This window comes from Halichoerus grypus, chromosome 8, assembly GCF_964656455.1.
Source record: "Halichoerus grypus chromosome 8, mHalGry1.hap1.1, whole genome shotgun sequence".
In the NCBI taxonomy this organism is placed as follows: Eukaryota; Metazoa; Chordata; class Mammalia; order Carnivora; family Phocidae; genus Halichoerus; species Halichoerus grypus.
In genome coordinates this window covers 124,914,253-124,936,608 of record NC_135719.1, presented here as the reverse complement: position 1 = coordinate 124,936,608, position 22,356 = coordinate 124,914,253, and the positions used below count along the sequence as shown (strand labels likewise).

At 55.3% G+C, this 22,356-nt stretch overlaps 1 protein-coding gene and 1 long non-coding RNA gene across 2 annotated transcripts; one reads left to right on the top strand and one right to left on the bottom strand.

The window, feature by feature from the left end:
- The first annotated feature begins 1,563 nt into the window (after nt 1-1,563).
- LOC118551776 (uncharacterized) lies at nt 1,564-10,829 on the top strand. Its single transcript, XR_004925240.2, has 3 exons — nt 1,564-1,833; nt 8,153-8,249; nt 9,937-10,829. It is a non-coding gene; the product is annotated as an uncharacterized LOC118551776 (long non-coding RNA).
- VSX2 (visual system homeobox 2) lies at nt 6,113-22,298 on the bottom strand. The gene is made up of 5 exons (XM_036117794.2): nt 21,929-22,298; nt 20,579-20,663; nt 16,594-16,717; nt 7,525-7,705; nt 6,113-6,712 (listed from the first exon to the last, which is right to left on the bottom strand). The coding sequence occupies exons 1-5, from the start codon at nt 22,296-22,298 to the stop codon at nt 6,387-6,389; spliced, it is 1,086 nt and encodes a 361-aa protein (XP_035973687.1). The 3' UTR covers nt 6,113-6,386.
- Between the last annotated feature and the right edge of the window lie 58 nt (nt 22,299-22,356).

Below are 22,356 nucleotides of genomic sequence, written 5' to 3'. Positions count from 1 at the left end.
AATGTTTGTTTATTTATTTGTTTATTTTCCCTTCAGCCCTGAGTGGAAGGTTTTTAAATGCATCTCTCTCCATAATCAGAACAGAAAAAAATAGCAATACATATAATCCAAACAGCCCCACTAACAGCTGTATAGAGCACTGCACTCCGAAATCGGAGAAAACATATTCTGTTTAATCACACACGGAATAGTTACAAAAATCAGCCACATATTAATCTAAACCTAGTCTCAGTATATACCAAAAGAGCAAGAGGATGAAAATGATGATCTCTGATCACAATATAATAAAATTAGAAGTCAATAACAGGGATAATCTCTTCCCCTACAAAAATCCTATATGCTTGGAAAATTTTTAAACACTGAAAATAGTCAAAGTGAAAAAAAATGTAGTAAATACGTAAAACTGAAAATAATAAAAGCCCTACAGTCTTCGGGGATGCAACTACAATAAAACTTGGAAGTGTATGATTTTAAGTGTCTGTATTAGTAAAGAAGAAAGATTAAAAATGAATAAGTGTTCCACTCAAGAATTTTGCCAAAATCCCCCGCCCCCCTGAAAAAGGGTAGAAAAACATTTTTTATTTTATTTTTATTTTTTAAAAGATTGTTTATTTGACAGAGAGATTGAGCACAAGTAGGCAGAGCGGCAGGCAGAGGGAGAGGGAGAAGCAGGCTCCCCGCTGAGCATGGAGCCCCATGCAGGACTCGCTGGGATCAGGACCTGAGCCAAAGGCAGCCGCTTAACCAACTGAGCCACCTAGGCATCCCTGGGAAAACCTTTTTAAGTAAAAACTTAATAAAAGAAGAAATAGAATTTAATGCATACCATCTTGAAACCGGTAACTAAAGGGTTAATGGGACTACCCTCAGCCGCGGTATTTTACCCAGACTTTTCTGTTTGCCTTTAAATTTCCCGGACCCTCCAGCTAGAGGAGGAGGCCGGCAGCCTCAGGAATAAACACTTGCCTTGAGTGGACTCTGGTGCTTGTGGGTGATGGTCTCTGGTGCCGGTGGGGCAGAGGAACTTGGGTTGTTACAATCTCATCGCCTCATCGGCCCTTCGCACCATCCCCGTGCGGTCCTGTTCACGGCAGGTTTGAGGATGGGTGTACCAGCGCCCAGGAAGTTAAGAGGCTAGCAGAGGCTGTGCTTCAACTCCGGTGTCCCGGAGTCCCGGTGTCCCTCAGTGTTCTTCCGTTTTTTAGGTGGCGCTCTTCTCCTGGGGTTGTCTCCCTGGGCGGTGGGCCTGGCTGACCCACAGGGGTGGTCCCTACTTGGAGGAGGGCTGTGGGCTCTTGTTTCTCCTGCGTGGAACCCTGGGGTGGACAGAAGTGTGTGAGGAGGAGAAAGTGGTGCTCTTGTTGGAGGGCATGCTGGTCCTCCAACGTTCTCCTTATCTATCCCGGTTCAGCTCAGCACTTGTCTTAATAACTTCATGTTCATCAATCTGCCCATCAGTCACACTCCTGAGTCGTCAATTCAACTGCAAAGGTCTGTTGGCTGAGCCCAGATTGGGTTTTTAATCCTTTGTTTCTACTTCTGGGCAGGTAAGAACTGCCCTGGTCTACCCTCACGGGGGCTGTGTGGAGGAAACAGAGCAACTTGCCCTCTTCTTCCCTCTCCCATCTGAGTTCACCATGGTCAGCCTGGTAGATCCACATTTGTTCTCTGGGCCTCCTGAGCGCCAAGCGAGGCTGAGAGGTGACTATCAACGCTGGGTACACTGGACAGCTTATGCCATTCTGAAGCTCAACAAGAGGCCAGCTTGTCACTCCCTGACTCCTTCCTGTGTCAGACTCCCCTGAAGTCCAAATTGGAAGCAGAGCCTTGCAGGTAAAGCTGGGGGTGCCCTGGCTCCGAGGCGAGGAGTTCAGGGGGGGAGGAGGCTGAGGCCCACTGAGAAGAGTTAGCACTGGAAAGGACTGATCTGAGTGAGAAGTTAATGGAGCAGATCACTGCTGGGCCCCCTCAGCTGTGACGGCCCACAGACTTCATTGCTGCCTGAGTTGAGGAAACAACAGGAGAGAGAACGAGTTGAGGCCAGTGGTTCTTGATCCAGTTTCAGCTCCCCAGAGGGTGGGTCTTGGGTGCCTGGGTGATCTTGGGGAGATCTGGGACAGAGACACTCAGTAAGCAGAGCCCTGGGGTAAAGACAGGAAAACGGGCAGCTCTGACACTTGTTCTAACCCAAAGAAGCCATCTGTCGTCTTCCTTCTAGAAAACAAACCAGTTTACCTTTTTTTTTTTTTAACAAACTTAATTTTTTTGGCAATAATTTCAGATTTATAGAAAAAATGTGAAGATAGCACAGAGAGTTCCCATCAGCCCCTCACCAGGTTTCCCTATGATTAACATCTCCCTTGAGTATGGTACCTTTGCTAGTGTTGATGACCCAGGTGCCACAGCCCCAGGGCCCGAGGGAAGTCGGGGAGGAGAGGGGACTGCCGCCCTGCTGGGAGCAGCAGGAAGACTCAAGGCCCTCGTGAGCTGGGAGTGCAGGAGACAGAGGAGGCTAGATGGACCCGTCCCCAGGGGTCCCTCCGATCTCCTGCCCTCACTTGTCACCTCCCGCCACCAGGCAGACTCCTCATCTAACCCTGCCTGGCCATGTGCAGCAGCCCGCATGCATCAGTCCCCCTTTCCCTTACATCACTCTTTTGCTCTTCCTGGCGCACGCAGCCCTCTCTGGGCAGCCTGCTGGGCCTGGGAAGCCTGGAAAAAGGTCTCCCTTCCAGGTGCCGGGTTGTGGGATCCTTGGGGAGATTTCCCTTTGTTCAGTCCCCAGCTGTCCAAGCCCTTCCTTTCCTGGCCTGTGTGCTCCCTCCGCAGTGTCCCCACCTCTCCCTTCACGGATCACCTCTGGGCTTGTTTGCCTGTCCCCCCTGCAGAAAGCAGTGTGCCTCTTCCCAAGGTCAACCCCCTGGGTGGTTATCATCTCCCAAATCCCTCAGTGTCCCAGTCGTCCCCCAGATGTCACCGAGGGGGACAGCTGCCAACGCTGGCCACTGGACTTGAGAAGTTGGTGAGGCCACCCTTCCCTCATGTGGCTCCTTGGCCAATATCCTTGCTGCTTCCTTGCTAGAGGAATGACCCTGGAGGGGCAGACGTTATCATTCCCAGGAGAGAGGCACGGAGGTCAACACCTTGACTCAAGTCCCACGGACATGCGTTCATGGCCCCTTATCTCGTGCCTCCAAGACCTTAGGACATGTGCAATTTTGTATTTTACTTGTGTGTTTACTTGATTTCTATCTATCTTTCCCTCCAAGTAGGATGCTTTGGCCCCCACCGTATCCCCAGTGCCTTGCCTCACTGCCTGGTACACAGTAGATGCTCAGTAAATGTTTTTAAATTATTGAATGGATGAGTTAGAGGAAGAACATTCATTCCTTCACTCAACAGTAGATTGTCAGGCCCTTTGATGGTTCCTGGGGATAAAAGATGAATAAGATACAATCCCCACCCTAGAAGAAATCAGTAAATTACAGACGTACAGTACAATACACACAATGTCATAATGGCGGAATGTCCCAAGTGCTGGGGGAGAACAGAGGTTATAAACTCTCCCTGGAGGATCAGGAAGGCTCCAGGGAGGAGAGGACTTGAGGGATAAGTGTCAGTGAGTCTCCTGGAGTGGTGCCCATGGGCAGGGGGTGGGGGAAGGGCATTCCTAAGCCAACAGACCACAGTGAGACCTGAGGGGACCTGACATGCTCAGGGAAGCCCTAGGGGAGTGTGCGTGGGCAGGACTTGAAGCCAGGCTCTTGGATCTGTCCCTTCACTGCATAAAAGTTGGAGATTTCCCACATGTGCCCTCCAGGCTCTGGGTCCAGAAGGATTATACCGGCTCCCAATGCAGGGTTGCAGGGACTGCTGACCACCGTCACTCTCCTTTGATGACGGCCTGCCAGAAAAATCTCTTCTGAGAAGGAGTTCCCCCATCTGAGGCAATTTGAAACAATCTTGCGAGATTTCTTGAGCCCAAAGCTCAAATATAACCTATCTGGTCTACTCCCTCCCTCTCTTCTTGTAATTCCGTCCAGCACATCGTGGAGCCGATGGGTTGCCTCTGTCTGCAGGCAATTTCTTGCAGTCCTGCCCCGCGCCTTCTCTTGTTTACTTGCCTTCTCTTTAGCAGGCTTTAGCATAGGTCTGTTTGACTTTCAGTTCCAGATGCCACTGCATGTCCCCTTTGTTGTTGTTGTCTTTGAGTTGTAGGCAAGATTTTAGAGTGCACACGTGTACACAAAAGGAGGGAGTCAATACACTTGGGGGCCGAGGGGGGATGAGGTGCGAAGGAAATAGGGTTGTTAATAAGTAAGTTAAGTACCAGAGGGAAAGGTTAACTAATCCGTTGTGTGGGGAGCAGGAGGGCATCGTAGGTAATAACTTAGGGGCTCAATGGCTGGGATAATTCTGTTGTGTCTACAATGGAGGAGGGTCTCCTATCACAGGACAAATGTCATTGGAAGGTGGTGTCAGCTCAGTGGAGAAAGGCGGGCCCCTATGCCTTTACAGCTGGAGTGAGGAATCTGGTAATTTTGACTTAAAAATGTCTTCATGGATTTACTTTTTATGCTACCCACACACAAGACATCCTCAGCCATGGAGGCTTCTTGGATCCCTCCCCTGATGTTTTTACAATTTTATTCTTACTTGTATCTTTACAGAAAATGGCACAGAAATCACAGGTTTAGAATACCTAGAAGTTATTACAGTTCCATATTTCAAACACCTCAATATCAAGTTTCTTTCTTCCCACTCTATGTACAGTATTTACACACCAGGGGCTACGGTCTCTACCACTTCAAACCAACAGGGGACAAAGACAAGGAGATGAGGGGGTTCCATGAACAGAATGAGGAAGAAATCAACTTTTGATACAGAATTAAAATCCAAACTCACTGTCTCAGGCCTTTCTCTTGCGAGGTATTCCCTGCAAACGTGGGTGGGATGGCGGAGGGAAATGTCAAGGGCGTGAGGGAGCCATAGGCCTGGCCTGGGGGTGGAGGGGGCCGCTGCAGAGAGGCCATCCGTGTGGACGGTTCCTCCCATCAGCAAGACAGGAAGAAGCCCCCAGTCCCCTATTCCTACACGGTCACTGTGTCCCTCCTATTCTCGTGGACAGACGCCACAGCATGCACCTGGCAGGGGCATGTGCCTGTTGCTCATTTTGAGTCTCACCCTGGCTCCTGCCTTGCTCTCCCTCGAGCCCTTTGTACCCTTCTTGTACCCTTCTTGTGACCACGCCTTGATGCCTATAATAGCCCCAGGCCCGTTCCAGGCTTGGCCTCCCAGGGATGGCCCGGATCAAGTCGAGCCAAGATCTGTGGCTTCCTATGTGTTCATTCTGTAGTTGGAGTGGGTTGCTCCAAGGCAGGATACATGCGCACCGATAAACTGCAAGAAGCTCTAGAAGGGTGTCTTGCACAGCAAGTCAGGGTCACAGGTAGCCTATCGGGGCGGTCAGGATGCTTCAGAATGCAGGCCCAAGGGCTCTGGGTGAGAGTCTGGCTTCCCCACCAGAGCCCTGAGCACAGCCTTTGTGACAGGGGCCCGCTGGCTGCAGGGCACAGGCCCTGGACTCTACAGTACTGCCCGTGGCCACGTGCGGTGCTGGCGGCCATGCTGCGGGGGACGGTGGGGCAGGCTGGGGGTGGAGAGGGCGGGCAGGCTCCTGAGGGTGACTGCAGAGGGCGTGACATGGAGGGGGGCTGAGGGGCTCAGGATGACACCTTCCAAGTTTCACCTGGAATCTGGGCCCCGTCAATGGCGTGGGGCAGAGGCTGGGCCTGGGCCTGTAGGACAGTATGGCCACACTCTGGAGGCCCAGGCCCAGGCCCTCGGGAAGGAACAGGCCGGGGAGCACAGTTTTGCTGAAGACCGGGGGGCTCAGGACGTCGGTACTAGAGTGCAGGTGCTCAGTCCCCGACACCGTTGTGGGAGGCAATGAGTTGGCAGCAGTGGGCTTTGGGCCTGGGCACAGCAGAACCCACAGGGGGTACAGAGCTGGGGCGGGGGGCTCTTTCAATCAAGAGAACAGAGAGTGAGGGGTGGATGTGGACAGTGAGAGTCACCAAGGAATTGAGTGAAAGTGGCTTGAGGGGGTGGTTTGGGGCAGCAAGAAGGCTTCTGAGGCAGGGCTGCTGGGATGAGGAGGAGGATGCTGGAGAGGTCAAGACTAGATAGGGGGTGTCTCAGCATGGCCCAAAGCCTCGGCCAGAACTGAGTTGTGCCTGAAGTCGGCCCAGGGGTCATGGGGGGCCTGTGGGGCAGGGGGAGGGTGGCCGAGGCCAGGCCTGAGCCCTGCCTCAGAGAACACCTCCCAACACCACAGGCCCCGAGGAGAGCAGAGTCCTGGGGCCTGGTATCCGCGAGCCCTTGATCTAAGCCATGTCCTCAAGCTGTGGTGGACTCAGCTTCTCCGCTGGCCTGTCTTCGTCCATGGCCTCCTCCTCCTCTGGCTCCTCGGCATTCCGGGCCAGGCTGTCGGGCCCAGACACAGTCCCCAGCACTTTGGTGCTGTGCTCCTGAGCTCTGGCTCGGAGCGCCGCAATGCTGTTCTCTCTCAGTTCCTCCTGGGACATGGCCGCTGGAGGGTCGGGGCCCCGCTCCTCCTGCTCCATCTTGTCGAGTCTGGGCGGGGCCTGGCGCTCCACCTCGGGCTTCCTCCCCGACTCCGCTGCTGCCTCCAGCGACTTTTTGTGCATCCCTAAAAAGAATTGTTGGTATTCGGGTTTAGAAAAGCGCCTGGGAAAGCCATCTTGAACTGAAAACGGCAAAGATAGAGAGAGGCCAGAATTAAGGACGAGCAGAAAGCCTTACTTCACACACCGCAGTCACGCGAGTCCCAGGGGCCGGGGCCGGGGCAGCGGGAGGGTGGCCAGGGGATGGGGCTGCAGGCCGGCAGAGGGCTTCTTCAAGTCAGGTCCCTGGGCACCTGGCCGCCAGGCAGCCTGTTCTGTCCCTTCCCAAGCGTACTTGCTCCCCCATCCCTCCCTCCTGGGATTCAGATCTTGGAACCCCAAGATGAGCTGGTGCTGCAACCGACCTAGGCCCCGAGGGCAGGTGGGGGGAAGATGGCACGTGGAGAGATTTCAGGGGGAAGCAGTCCTTTGGGCAATGCCAGAATGGTGGCCAGAGGGTCCTAGGGGTTCCCTCAAGCCCCAAGAGGAGCTGTTTCATTCACAAGCCTAGCTCTGGCCAAGGGAAGAAGAGGGTACGGACCCTGGGGCTACAGCCACACCCTTCTCACAGGACAAAAGAACCCACAGTCAGGGCCCTGGCAGGGATGAGAGTCCGAGCCACCCAGTAGGGGGGCACAGGGGATAGACAGCAAGCCCGGGGCCCAGCCTACCCTCTGAGGCTCCTAAGGGAGACTAGGAGGCCTGGTCTGGAGTGCCTCTGTCCTGCTAGGCTGTTGTGGCCAGGTGTCCCTGCCCCAGGGCTCTGTCTCCTCCTCCTCCAGGGAGCCCGCTCTCCTCACCGCAGGGGCAGGGCCCCAAGGAGGGTGCGGGCTCTTACCCAGCAGCCACGGGGCACAGGAGTCCATGATGCCGTCCTTGGCGGACTTGAGGATGGACTCTGGCAGGGGGATAGAGTGCCGCACCATGGCCCCGTAGAGCCCGTACTCCGCCATGACGCTGCTCCGGCCCCAGCACTTCTCCCGTTTCCTCCACTTGGCCCTGCGGTTCTGGAACCAGACCTGCAAGTGAGGATGAACAGGGCAGGGGTATGTTCTGAGAGGCACTGAGGCCAGGCCCTTACCCCAGTGGGCCCCCTGTGAAGTTCCCCACCCTTTTGATTGCTGGCTGCTGCATCCCCTTGTGACTGCTCGTTTCTCCAGCAGGGTGCCCTCACTTAAGCTCCCCCACCCCATGGTACCCCCCGGGGTTCCTCCAGGCTCCGAGTGCCCAGAAGGAGGTCACCCAGTCCTGTAAGAACATGATGGGTGAAATGGATCCTTTTCTTTTTCTTTTTTAAATCAAAGCAGTTCTAGGGTGATGGGATAGAGGCCTCCGGGATAGGGTCTTGCAGGTGGGCAGTTCCCAGCATGGTCCTCGGTTTGCAGCTGAGAAGCCCCACCCTGGTAGCTCTCTTGCAGGTGGTCACACCTCCAGCCTATAAACAGAATCTCGTTTCTGACTTGCAGAGGAACACGTTCCTTCCAGGGGCTGGACTAGCCATGCATCTTGTTTGGGGCTCCCTCTCCACCAGAACTCCAGAGGCCAAGCAGTCCCAGAAGCCAGGTGAGTGTGGACTCAGGCAGCAAAGGGCATGGCATTCAGGTATCAGGAAGCCCCAAGGGACACTCCGGGGAGGCCTGAGTCAGCCTCCTTTCTCAGCCCCGTCCTGGTGAAGCCCTGTTTTGCCAAAGTGCCCTCCATTCACCAGCTCCCCACAGTTTTGGACCTAACCCTGAGTGCTATTCAGAGGAGCTGGGCATCCATCCTCAGTCAGGCAAGGAAGACAAAATTCTCTTGGTGTGCCAAGAAAGGGAGATGGAGACCTAGGAGGGTGCAGTGGGGGACACCCTGGAGAATGTTTCTCTGGCCCCAAAGCTGACTGGTGCAGGGCATGGGGTACCCTGGGGGTGTCAGCAGCGCTCCAGCCCCGTGCTTGGAGCAGTCCCTGCCATGCTTGGGGGAAGGGAGATTTCTCGGTCTCCCAAAGCAGCTTTCCTGAGACTTCCGGCAGCTGGCAGGAGCCAGCGCTAGGGACAGCTGCACTGTCCCTCAGGCAGGTGAAAGGCCGGCGAGAAACCGGTGGGCTCTGGAAGGATCCCAGACCCGACCAGCGGCCCCCTCCCGTCCCCTCGCAGCCCCTCCGGGCCCTGACCCCCGGGGATGGCGAGACGCCCAAGGCGCCCCGGGAAGTGGGGGAGGACAGAGGCGGGTTCGGGGAAAATCTATTAGTTTCCTCAGCGATTTCCATTCCCTCGCCTCGGCCGGGTCCCCCGCCCCCTTCCCTCCGGGCCCCTCCCCCGCCCCCAGAGGCGGAGGTTTCAGCTTTTGATGAAAAATTGCTCCAGCTCTATTCAGGAGGCGGCAAAAGAAGAGTCACCCCCAGGGGCAGCCCTGGGCTGATTGAAAAATAAGTTAATTTCTGCTTGAATCGATGGGCCTCAGGCACTGAAATATCACGGGAAATTAAAGCGGCTGCTCTCTCGGGAGCCGCGGCATTGACCCGCACTAATTAATGCTGCGGAGGCAGCGCGAGCCGCGCCGCGAGCCGCTCCCCCTCCCCGGGGGACCCCAAACACATCTCATTTAACTAATTAGACGGGGAAAATTGGGTGTTAATTTGTTTAGGATTTTTTCCCCTCTTCCCCCCGGCAGCTCCCTCCCCGGCCCCCACCCCGCGCGGGGGCGCGGGAAATGAATGCGGGGCTCGCCGGCAGATGGCTGCCCGGGTCACTCTGCAATCTTCTCCGACTTGATTGCTTGATTAGGTCGTTAGCACATTAAAAAAAAAATTGCTTGCCGTCTGGCGCTGGCGTGATGAGTGGGACGCGCGGCAGCGCCTGGGTAATTTATCTTTTTATACGGCAAAGAATTTGATTTCAATCTGCAGATATATGGGGCGCCTTTGACACCTGTTTAACATCGCGCCGCTGACAGTTTAACCCTTTGCTGCCTCCGCCGCCGGGAGGCCCGGGCAGGGGTTCGGATCCGCGCGCCCCCGCCGTTCCCGCCGCTGCCGCTATGTGGCGCAGTGAGAGCCCCAGCGGCCCCAGGCAGCCCTGAGTCTGCGGCTGAGCGCGGCCGGACGCCTCCAGCAGGGGGCGCCCCGGCAGCCCTGCCTCCCTCCCGACGACCCTCAAAGAGCCCCGCGCTGTGCGGGGCTGCGGAAAGACCGCGCGGTCTACGCACACCTTTAAATGGACAGAAATGTGTGTAACCCTGTCGTGAAATTTCTCCGTTTGTAAATAACCAGGAACCCACAAAAATGGGAGAGACGCGGCCCAAGACTCCCCGGGCCTCGCCACGCCCAGTAGAAAAGGATCGCTCAGTCCACCCTGGGTGGCGCCCGCCGCCTGCAGCGATCTGCACCTTTGCCGGCTTTGGCACCTGCCGTTCCTGCTCGGGCCCTCCTGGAGAGCTGCGGAGCCCTTGTGCAGGGCCTTTCCCCTGGTCCGGACCCAGACCGCCACGGGTGACCCCTGCCGAGGAAAGGGTTTCTGCAGTTTGAAAGCCACTAGATGGCTACGCTTCGTGGGCTACAGAGCGGAGACGATGAGCAATGCGAGCCCGGGCTAACTCGCCTGTCGTCCCGGCCTGCCTCCACGCTGTGTTTAGATCCCTCCCCAGCGCCACCTGTCTGTCCCTCAGGCTCTCCGCCCGACTGTCGGACAGAGCCGGTGCCTGCGGTTTGTCTGAGACCTCTGTCCTGTCCCATCTTCCTTCCCAGTAGCACTTGGTGGCCCTCTATAAATACCCACTTGGCACAAGCTGCCTTCTCCCATAGAGGAAAAATCTGAAAGGACTGAGCCACATAAAATGTGACTTCTGGTTTCATCCACCTCTCAGAGAATACAGAAGAATGAAGCCCTTGGTGATGGAATTCCAGGCACCAAGTGTGACCACAGAGGGCTGGGAAGGCTTTCTTTATGAATCTAAGAAATCTGCTTCCTAGTCAGGAGATGACCTTCCTGCTTGAAAGCAGTGCATTATTAAACAGCAAGACCACAGCCCCTTAACTGGAACCCATGGGACCAGACTCCACAACGTCTGGGATTTTAGAAAGAAGAGGTGGTGCATATACCACATTACATGACACTCGGCTGCAGCGGCCCACCGTAGCCAAACTCACTTGTTTTGATTTCTGCAGCAAAACATATGCATATGCACGCTAAAAGGGATAAATAAAGAGCATAAATTCAGGTCTGGTTTTTGCCATTAGTGAGTTCTGATGACTCACTTAGGAAAGAACTGTGTTTTCGGCACGGTTTGGCTTTATGGATTCTGGACACTGGACTGGGGAGTATACAAAGGCAGAGATGCCCCACCCACCCCAGTGTGGATGCCTGGGAGGATGCACTGTCCTGGCTTCCTCTGGATTCCATGAGCATTGGTGCTTGGGTGGTGGGGGGAGCATGGCTCTCACATGGAAACCGCATCTTTACAGGAGCACTAAAGAAGGGGGGCAGACTTGGGATTCAGATGCTCTCTGGGGCCTATAAACAGAACTATTTTCCTGGGTCTCCTAATTTGGGCAAATGAATAACTGGTCTGCAGATCAGACTTTGCCCACAGACGTTCCCGGGAGAGCTGGTGCAGCTGCTCGTTCAAACCAGGAGTCATGCGGACCCTCGGTTATGGGCTCCTGGAACGCCTGGCTCTCTGCGAAGACCAGATGCTGCTCCAATTTATGGAGGGGACCTGGACAGCCAAAACAATTTCTTTTTAGGACAGTTGGCAGGGGAGCTGTGGCTGGATGCCTTGGAGGGAAGTGGACAAGGGATTAGCATTGAGCCTAACCACTCCTCATGTCTGCCTTTCTCTTCCCTTCCTGGAAGCAACCAGTATGTGTGCAGGACTTGATGGTCCCAAGAAGCGCTGAAGTCAGACGGTCCTGAGCTGGAATTCCCAGCTGCGACAAAAATTGCTGTGTGATCTTGGGCAAGTGACTTGCCCTCTCTCAGTCTCAGTCTCTTCAAACATAAGATAGTGCCTATTTTTCAGGGTTGTTTTGAGGATTAATGCAATAAGTGAAAGTTCCTAAAACCCATGCTTATCACATAGAAGGTGTTCAAAAAATGCTACTTATTATTCTTTCAGTGGAGGCAAAGAAAACCAGTGGGAGCCTGCACAGAGGGCAGGTTAATCAACAGCTTTACCTGCCCCTCTGGCCTCCTCCGCAGGCCCTTTAGCAAGGCTGGACTGCAAATAATAATAACTCCAGGAGAGGCGCAGAGGGACAGAACTAAACTTCAAGCTGTACGATTTTCATACAGCTAGCCTATGTTTCCCCTTTAGGCATCCAGCAGGCCAAACGGAGAGCCCTGCTACCATCAGCACATTTCTCATGTATTCCAGGCCCTTGAGGCCCAAATGCGAGAGAACACACATGCAGTGCCCAACGCTCCCTGCAAGCCGGCTGTGATCAGGGGCTAGAAGGCCTCGGCTGGAGATCCTTGCCCTGCCTCCCACCGTCTTGGTGATCTTGGGCCCGTTTCTTAACCTTTCGAGCTTCTGGTTCCTCATCTGTCCTGTCATACCACCTCCTTGAAGGTTTGTTATAAAAATTAACTATAATAGTGCTTGGGAAATGCCTGGCACATAATAAGAACTAAAAGACCTTGGCCTGCTGCTGGATGAATTCTGTGGATAAACGTGCAACAAATGAGGCTTTGCTTTCCAGCAAATTCTCAACGACATTTTTTATATAAAGCCAGGTCCTCCCATCTCCTACCTTTGAGAGTCCTTCTAAGCATTTAGGCCCTTTTCCCTACTTGGCCTCTTGGCTCTGGCAAGCCCCAAATATTCCTTTAGTCCCTCGCTCCTTCCTTTTCCTGGCTGCCCACTTTCTAGAGGAGACTGCCCCTCTCACGCGACAGTCAGGCCTGGAACTCCTCAGTAGAAACTGCGTCAAGGCCGCAGTGAGGACCAGAGCCCTGCTTTACACTTCAGGGCTCTGAGTGCCTGAGAAGGGGCCCCAAAGTGACACCAAGGGTCACCAGGTTTGGCACTCCAGGTACGATCTTCCAGCTTGGGGCAGAGTCTGGGTTCCTGCATTTCCCCTCAGAGGTGGCGCCCTAGCAGCACTCCGGAAGCCCAGTGGGATGCCTCTGGTGGTCCACAGAGCTGGTCTGGCAGGAGCCCCCCTCCCCCTGCCAGCTGTCAGCGAGGGTCCCAAGAGATTGTGCCTCGAAGGATAGACTGGACCTGGGGAGGGGTCCTTGCCAAACAGGTGCTCTCCTGCTTACAGAGCGCACTTGGAGCAGAGCGGGCAACCCGACCGGCAACTTCTTTCATGGTGTGGATAGAGTAGCTATGGTTGGGCCCATGGCCTCTCTTGTCATCACCCAGCTCCTGTTCTGCAAGCTCCCATCCCAGCATCCCCACAAGACACCATACCCAGGGCTCCTTCCCTCAAATGTCTCCCAGGAGACCCTCTGTGGTCTTCCCAGGATCGCCCCCCTCAAGGAGACATCTTGTACAATGGATGCTCTTTGCACATTCCGGTTGCTTGCCTCCCCAGGCCCTGCCTTCCGATCTTGCCTCCTGCCATCGGCCTGGCTCTGTCAGCCATGTGGCAGGTCCCATCGCATTCACCCAGCTTCCTTCCTCTCCTCGGGCTGGAAGCTGATTAATTTGAGCTCATCGCAGCAGTGATTTAAGGACTTAACCGTCCACATGCGCTCAGCATTCCTGACACCATATTTCAGCATCTCCCCCTTCCTGTCCCAGCTTCAGGCTCAGAGAAGCTGGGCCCTGCTGCAGCCTCTGACGTCCAGTAGGGGGCAGCTTTGCCCACATTTCCCAGCAGCCCAGGCAGCATCCTTCCCTGCACACCTGACAAGTCACCTTGTCCCTCATCCTACCCTGTCCCCCCCCAAACTCCACCTCCTTCCACTCATATTAATGCACATAAAATGCAGAAACTCCTTTCCAGAGTCTCTGACCCAGCCTTTTTACACTGGCTGCCCACAATCACTGGAGAGCTTTAAAAACATACAGATGCCAAAGGCTCAGCACCAAAGCAATTAAATCAGAATGGCTGGGCATGGGAGCCCTGCATGGGTGTTTTCAGAAGCTGCCCTGTGATGCTAATAAGTGCCCCAGGCTGAGACAGACTGCATATCTTCTAACTTTTGGAATAGAATCCCTTCACACTTCGTTCCCTATCCCTGGACAGGGATCCCTTTAAAAGAGGCAGACTTGAACAGCACTAGTCAGAATAGCCAAACCACAAACTTAGATACAAGAATTTGCCCACTCAAAAAATAATTTTTTATGAGTGAGTTTTTGAGGTTTTTTCTTTAGAACAATGCCCAGTACTCAATAAGTGTTGCTTATTTTTATAAAGAAGGTCGATACCAGTCCCCACCTGACCTCCAACCATCTCTGCTCCCCCCAGCTTCCAGTCAAAACACAGGCTTCAAACTCAAGAGGCAGGTGGTGAACGTGTGGGCTTTCGACGCAGACCTGGGTTAGAGCCCTGTGTCGCCCACCTCCTAGCTGTGTGGCCTTGGGCCAGTTGCTGTGTTTCCGCTTCCTCGGTTGTCTCCAGGACTAAATGAGATCAGTGCTGAAGTGGAGTGGGCACGGCGCACCTGCCAGGCATCACTCAGAACAGACGACACGTGGCTCATGGCATCTGCCCCAGAGGCGGGGCTCACCATCCCCCCCATTCTACAGATGAGGAATCAGGGACTCTGCAGGCTGAAGTCACTCGTCCAGTCACTCAGCTGGGCACGGTGGAGCCAGGATGTGTCTGGCTCTGAAACAGCGTCCCTAACCACTATACCTACTTGCCTCTCCCGTGGACGCCGTGTTTTCAGAACACCAGGCACGTGCAAACTGCTCTGTAAATGATAGCTGTGATCGTCGCTGATGCATGCTGAGACTGCCCGGGCCACCTGGGGCAAGGCTATGTGACAGCTCACATACACCTTCTGGAGGCAGCTATTAGCCAAAGAACCCTGTGGTGCTCAAAGACTGAGAGATTCTCGGCTCCGTTCTCCCAGATCTACAGTCCTCGAAGTCCCGGGGCAATCAACTTACTCCACACCCTAGCTCCTCCTTGCTGGTTCCTGGGGCTTCAGACACCACCCGACAGATGTCCCCCACCCCCAGGCAACTTAATGAAGCCTGGCATCTGCCTGCTGGGGCGTCTGCGGCAATGCAGTAACGGCTGAGCCAGAGCCTTCCCCAGAATCCTTCACGCCCTCCCACCCACCGCCACCGCGGCCGGACAGGTTTTAGGACAGTCCACCGCAAGAGGCAGCTCTTCCTTCTTACTGGTCCCAGTAGTGCCAGTGTGAGGCCTACCAGCAGGAGAGTTTTTCAGCCCTCCACCCCACCCTGGCCACTTGTAATAGTCAACTTTGTGCAAACAAAGGCCAGGTAGGGGTTACCACTGCACATTGACTGGATTGGGCCTTGGCTCACACACACACACACACGATTCAGAATCAACACCCCAGGCTTACCCCACTGGAACCAATTGGGTGGAGGGATGATGGATCCAGGCCACCATGGATAATGCACCACACAGATAATCTGCTTATGAATAATTGAGCTTATTGTGTCAATGTCTAAAGCCACTGGCTGAAATTCCTAATAGATTTCCAAGGGAGAGGAAGACCCTTCTGGAAAAGTAGCTCATGTCTCATTTCCAATTCTCTGGTTGTCCAGTGAGAGAACACAAAGCAACCCACAACTTATCTGGTTCCTTCTCCCCCCAACACACGTCCCACCTCCAAGGGCTCTTGACTGGGAGGGGTTTCAGGAAGTTGGGGCCCCTTCTCCCCCTTACTTTTCCCAGCCTTAGCAGTGAACTGCTCTGGACCATTCCACTGGTGGAAGCAGCTTTCACTTAAGGATGTGATCCAGTAAAGGCAAACCCAAATCTTCTGGAAATGTTCTTCCTACCCAACTCGATTCTTCTGCCTCATGGAGGCCTTACCTAGAAAATCATCAAACTTCATCTTCTCCCAGAGAAACCATTAAGCAGACCCACTCCTGCCTAATGAGGGGGGTTCTGGCCTTGGAAAGGTCTTGTTGCTGATGAAAGGAAGCCCTGAGCCCAGCACAGCCGAGAACATCCCAGTCCAGACCAGGGGTCGGTTATGCCACAGAAGTCTCTAGGAGAGGGGCGGCGCCTGACTGACTCAGTCAGAGGAACATCAGCTCTTGACCTGGGGGTTGTAAGTTCAAGCCCCATGTTGAGTGTACAGATTACTTAAAAATAAAATCTTAAAACAAACAAACAAACAAACAAAAAGCAACTCCGTATAGGAGAGAAGGAGGACTTCCTGAGCCACACTTGCAGGCAAGCGTCCCCAGCCACACCCCAGGCCAGACCCGAGCAGGAGCTCAGGGCAGGGCCAGCTGCCTGACTGTGTGAGGAAGGAATTTCAGGTGGATGGAGGTGGTGGGGCGTAGACAGAAAGGGAGGGGTGACCTTTTCTTCATGGGTCAGGGGAGTGGAAGGAAGAGAAACAGAATGGGGTCAGGGCTAGAAGTCATTCTCCCCTTCTACCACCTCTGGCTTTGGAGCAGACATTTAGCTGTCCCTAGGAGATACCTGCCACAACAGAGACCCCCCTGAGAACCCATGACTTGCCCAGAACTCCTCGTCCCACCACAGGCCCCTTCACGGTCTGCCTGACCTACTCCTCAGGAAGCCTATAGTCTGGAACAGCAGGCCAGCCACACCATCTAAGTCTCTTGTCCCCCACGCCCCACCCCAGTGTCCACCTCACGTGGTAGGTGTTCAGCAAATACCTGTCAGCTTAACCGAACTGTTCTTCATAAGGCCCCATAGCAGGGGGATGGGAGATGGGGTCACGGGTATCCAGGAGCCTGGGGCGGTCAATCCCTCAGAGGGTGTGGAAAGAGAGACAGGGACTCGGGGCTCTGTTACCTGTATCCTGTCCTCTGGCAGCTCCGTCTTCATGGCCAGCATCTCCCGGGCATAGACATCTGGGTAGTGGGCCTCATTGAATGCCTTCTCCAGCTCCTCTAGCTGGTAGGAAGTAAAGATTGTCCTAGGGGAGCAAAACCAGACACTCAGGACCCAGAAACTGAAAGAGACTATTCCAGAGAGGACAGAATGACCTTCCTCTATGTGTCCTAGACAGACCCCAAACCCAGGGCTGGCTCAGCACAATCAGACAAGAACTCTCTCACACATACACACACACCACACACACACACTCACTCATGCTCACATGTGTTCACGCACACTAGTAGCTTAACCCTCTAGACTCGTCTTCATTCAAGGCTGAGGATCCACACTACCCTTCTTAGGAGGACATTATTTTAGCCCTCAGGGACATTTCATACTGGGAATCTTTCTGGAAGTGATTTGGGGGAAAGGGTGTTGAGACAAAAATTTTAGAAAACTGCAGAAAGCCCTTCATCTTCCTCCCGAGCACAGAATGAGCGACTCACCAGATAAATAAATGCCTCAGGCCCACTGGGACCTGCTTCCCAGTTTCCTCTCACAGACAGAAGTTGATCTTTTAAATGACACCCACGTTCAAAGACCCACCAGAAGGTCAAATGCAACTGCAACCCCAGTGTTTGAACGGCTAAGAATCGAATCTCCCACCTCCCCATGCACCCCAACACTTTGCCCTCTTCACCTGCCCTTCCCCTGCCACCACCCAGAACAACTAGCTCCTTAGACCTGCCCTCAGATCTCCCCCTCCACCTCCTGTGCTCAGAAGACAAGGAGCACCTTCCAACCACCTCACACCTAGGCTCAGCCACTCATCAAGGGGGCGCCCCATTCAGGGGGGTTCCATTCAGGTCACTGTGAGAGAGCCTGCCTACACAGCCCCCACTCCCCACAGAGCAGTCTACATTGACCTATTTGGGTCCAAACCTCTTTTAAGAATCAGGTAAAAGCTACATCCTTTTGCCTTAGGACAATGTGCAAATGAATATGCTCCAACACAAAATTTTACCTCCAATATCAGGGGCTTCACAGACCCACTTTTCCCCATAAACCATACACACCCACTGACAGGCACCAATTCTTCTCTTTTCAGACTTAATTTCACCAACTTCCAAGTGACCTTTATCCTGTACCCTTATCAAGTCAGTGGGCAATATAGTCCCGATTCCACAAACCCAGCTTGTAAAAATGGTACATTCTTTGCTTGAGCCTCTGGGATCTGACCCTGGGGACCAGCACATGGGGTTAGAATCCTTCACTGATGCCCTCACTCTCACCCTCACCCAACACAAGGAAAAAGTATAGGTGTAAGCCCCATTGGGTCCTTATGCTGGTGTCGGCTTTAATATCTTAGGGGAAGACACAGGGGATGTGTGAGGAAAAAAGATTCTGCCCTTTATAGAAAATGACTGGTTTGATTCTAAATTGTTTCTCCTATTCTCTTGGGAGGGGGGAATGGAACGTTTATGTACACAGAAAGTGAATTCTTCAGACTTTTGAGGATCTGCTGGTTTCTATTTTGCTCTTGCCACTTACTGAAGGGCCCCTGAACAGACTGTCAAAATAAACAATCAAAGTATGTAAGTCTTCTCACAACTAGGGAAATCAAGGCACACAGGTGTTGTGGCTTGGCCAAAGCCAAAGAAGGGAGAGGATGAGAGGTCATTCAAGTGCCAGTCTCCCCTTGGGAGGGCTCTCACTGAAAAGAACAAAACAAAACCAAACCTCGAATCCCCTAAACTTTCCCTCATGCCTGCCTCCGAGCTAATCTGTGGGGTGATGCTGGTATGCTCCTCCAGGGAGGCTCCTGCACCCCAAAATGTGATCCAAACCCTGCTCCTGGCTTCACGCGGAACTCCAGACTCTTCAGGTGCCCATTGCATCCTGTCTGCGGAGAAGCTGAGCTTTCCCAGTGCAGAGACGAGCAGAAGCCCAGAATCCAAGAGACTCCCAAGGCCGCGGCTCCATCCCTACTCCCCTCTCCGACCCTTACTAAGCCCAGCGTGTTTCTGGGAGAAAAAGAGATGCCCATCTCTCATTAAGAGACTCCAGGGGCTCTTACCTGAAATCCCCAAATGAGAGAAACTCAGGAAAAAAACATATATATATATATATATATATTTTTTTTTTTTTTTACTAATTAAAAGCTGCACCGGCCATCAGTAGCCATTCTGATCTCTCTAATAATCTGCTCTCTTCATACACCAGAAATCGCCTGAAACCTAGGGCAGGTGGTGAGTTGTGCTGTCTCACTGGGAACCCCCAAACATCTCCTCAGTGGGGAGAGGTCCGGAGCCTTAAGCAGAGACTTTGGGCTATGGATCAGCCAGCTCCAGCTGCCACACGAAGGATGTCCTGGAACAGAAACACTGCTCAGCACCCAGGGGATGCTTTCTCCTGGACTCCCCTTGCTGTGTGAATCCCTCTCCCCGTTTCCACACCAGCACAGCAGCCCCAGCTCTGACCTGTCCTCCCTCCATGGTCCTCGTCCCTGCCCCTGCTCGAGGGGTGGGGGTGGGGGGGAAGCTGATGGGATTACCCACCCTGGGACCAGCATGAGATGGGTGCATAAAAGATGCTCTAACGAATACTTTTTGGATGAATGAATGTAAAAAAATGACCCAGGATCAATGTTTCCGTTGAAAATAAAACAAAGCTAAACACAACAAAAATGCTGCCTGAAGGGAATGAATAAACGAGGTCACTGAGAAACCAAGTCAGAGTTCACCCTCGTTCCAGCCCGAACCTACTGGCCCCTTAGAGGACAGGAAGAGCCATTTTATAAGGTGGGTGCCAATAGTGGAGTGGCCAAGGGCTAGCTAAGGAAGAGGGGAATGCAGAAAGGTGCCCGGAGAAAGGGTGCAAAGAGGCTGGGAACAAATTGGGGAGAAGAGGATGGGGTGGGTGGCAGCCGGGAGAGCTCCCCAGGGGAGAAATGACCCGCGAGCCAGCAGGAACCTTGCGGACACCCCACCTGGACTGGGGCGCAGGGAGAGATTTGGGGAAACATGGGGGGAGGGTGAGCACAGGGGAGGAGTCTGGAAGCAGCACTCGCAGAAAGTCAGGCAGATTTTTGGTTCTGGCTTCTTTATTGCCTTAAAACCCCCTCATAAATTTCTACAAGGAACTAGTAGCTGTGGTGTGGAGGCGAAAGGGAATTAGCGTCTGGCGTGGGGGGTGGGGGTTACTTTTCAGGATATACCTTTCAGCACCTATTGAATTTTAAAGTTGTACCTGTAATGCCTATTTGAAGACTTATTTTTAAAAAATTCTCTCTGTAGCCGGTACCCCAATGCAGCCCACTCGACTCCAGCTGGGGCTGGTGGGGTCATCCATTCCACACACTTTCCCTCCCCATTTTACAGACAAGGAAACTGAGGCTCACGGAAGGGAACAGACCCCTCAGGATCACAAAAGAGCAGAAGCCTAACGAAAAATTCCCATCCGTGCAGAGATACCACGCTCAGGATGTGTGGCACGGTGGGAGCAGAAGGCTAGGGGTGTGGCAGAGCGGACAGGGACGGCGGGGGCCGAATGGGGGCCCGGGGGCAGCGGGCAGAGGGGCCGGCTTGGGCGGGAGGTGGGAGCCGCTCTGTCCCGCGGCTCTCCGCAGGCGCTGATGCCTGGATCGAATCTGGGGCCGCCTGCCGGTCTCTGGCTCCGGTTCGGCCCTGGTTTGGCCTTTCCTTTCTCCCGCACAAGGAAAAAGCCCGGCCGGTGCCGCCCCCCCCGGCGGCCACAGACCATCCTCACCCGGTGTAGCTGGACGCCAGGGTCCCGGGCGGATGTCCCCAAACAACGTTCGGTCTCCCCGGCCCTGGCGCAGCCTTAGACTTCTAACTTAGGAGTCGGCGGGAATAAGGTTGGAGCGACCGGACCCCCAAACAGGATCCGGCAGGGAGTGGGTGAGCAAAAGAGGTAACAGAAAGCGCCGCAGGGGCCTTACCTGTGTCGCCGCTTCTTCCGTTTCTTGGTCTGGTTTAAAGCCGATTTGGACATTTTTCGGTCGCTGGAGGAAACATCTTCAGAATCTGAAAAGCGGGCGGAGGCACATGCGGCAGAATGGGGGGCGCGCTTGGCAGCGCCCGGGGACGTCAGGCGCCCGAAGCCCGCGAGGGCCCCACCCCGGGCCGCCTCCGGGAGCGGCGGGGGCCTGCTCTGCCTGCCGGGGGAGCCCTCCGAGAGGTCGACCCTATCCCTTAGCCCCGGCTGGCTCTACCCACGCCGGCGCCCGAATCCGGAGATTTTGAGCAGATTTCGTTGTAAGAGAGCAAAAGGCCCCAACGCGCTTGGGGCAGGGACGGCGGTGGAGCGAGGCAGCCTCAGGGGGTCGCAGGGCCGGCAGGCGGGGATCCCGGCGCTGCGCCCTGCCCCGCGCCTGCAGCCCCGGCGCCCCGGGCCCGAAAGTTGGCCCCGGGGAGCGGAGCCCGGGCGCAGGGAGCCGGGCGCGGGGAAGCGCTGGGGTCTCCCCGGGCACAGCCCCCTTTTCAGTGCCTGCAGAATGCGCCCCCACTCGAGACTGGAGAGACTGCGACGCGCCACTTTTCGTTGCCCCTCCAAATAAAAATAAATAAATAAATAAATAAATACAAAGATAACGAAAAATCGGGGGAACTGCCGAGCGCGAGCCCGAGCCGGAGGCCGAGCGGGTGGGGACGCACGGCCGGGAAGGCAGTCCAGGGAGGGCGCGGTGGGGTCATCCCGGGGCCCCCGAGCCCGCCGGGCGGGGCATCCGATAGATTGTGGCGTTTAGGTGGAATCGGATGGTGGCCGCTCCTGCCGCCGCAGAGGCCGGGGTGTCCAAGCTCGTGGGGTGAAAAATAAACCCCAGCTGACCAACGTGAGCGTTGTGGAACGGCGAAAAAGAGGAAGGAACAACAACTTTGGATTCCAGGGCTGGGGCCGAAGGCTGGGGCACCCGCTTCCTGGGCCGCCAGCACACGGAACAGAATCGGCTCCGGGAGGCCGGGGCCGCAGTGGAGCAGCGGAGCTGGGGTGGGGGTGCCCAGCCCGCCCCACGGGCCCCGACACCCCAAGCCGGGTTTCCGGTGGGGCCCCCACCCGGCGCCGCGGCAGAGCGGGGCCCGACGCGGGGACCAGAGAACGGCGCGGAGGCCGGAAACGCCGGGGCCGAAAGCAGGCGGGCGCGCCGGCCCCAGGCCCGAGCCGCGACCCCTCGGCCTGGCGCGAACTTCTGCGCGGGGAGGAGGCCTTGCGGTGCAAGCGAAAGCCGACGGCGTGGGGCTTCCGGCTCTCGCCCCCAGTCGGGCAGCCCGGCAGCCTCGCCCTCACCTACCCGAGCTGGCCGTCTGGCTGGTGTCCAGCGGCCCCGACGCTCTGCCCAGCGGCTGCAAGTGGACGCTCTGCGGGTCGGACAGCACTTCCAGGAAGGTGGGCTGCGCGTAGAAGCCGGGGAGCCCCCCGGGCCCCAGCAGCCCCATGCCGCCCACTCCTGCGGGACTGAGCACGGAGCGCGCCGCCAGCAAGTGCCCGGGGGCCAGGCCGTCGAGGGCAGCCCGCGGATGGGAGCTGGGGGGCTCCTTGTTCAAACCCAGGATCTCCTGGATGCCGAACCCCGTGCACCTGGCCGGGGCGCCCCCCGAGGTACTCTTGGCCACTGTCTCGGATTTGGGCTTGCTCAGCGCTTCCCCCGCTTTCCCCGTCATCTCCCGGCTCTTTGGAGGGGCTGAGGCCGCAGGTCTTTTGCTCCCCCCACCCCCCCGC

What these genes read in the sequence shown, in the direction of transcription:
- VSX2 (XM_036117794.2), bottom strand. Translation starts at nt 22,298, where the DNA reads ATGACGGGGAAAGCGGGGGAAGCGCTGAGCAAGCCCAAATCCGAGACA. An exon ending in TGCCAGAGGACAGGATACAG is followed by an intron (nt 7,706 to 16,593) that starts GTAACAGAGCCC and finishes CCTCACTTGCAG; the next exon opens with GTCTGGTTCCAGAACCGCAG. An exon ending in CTGTGCCCCGTGGCTGCTGG is followed by an intron (nt 6,713 to 7,524) that starts GTAAGAGCCCGC and finishes AATTCTTTTTAG; the next exon opens with GGATGCACAAAAAGTCGCTG.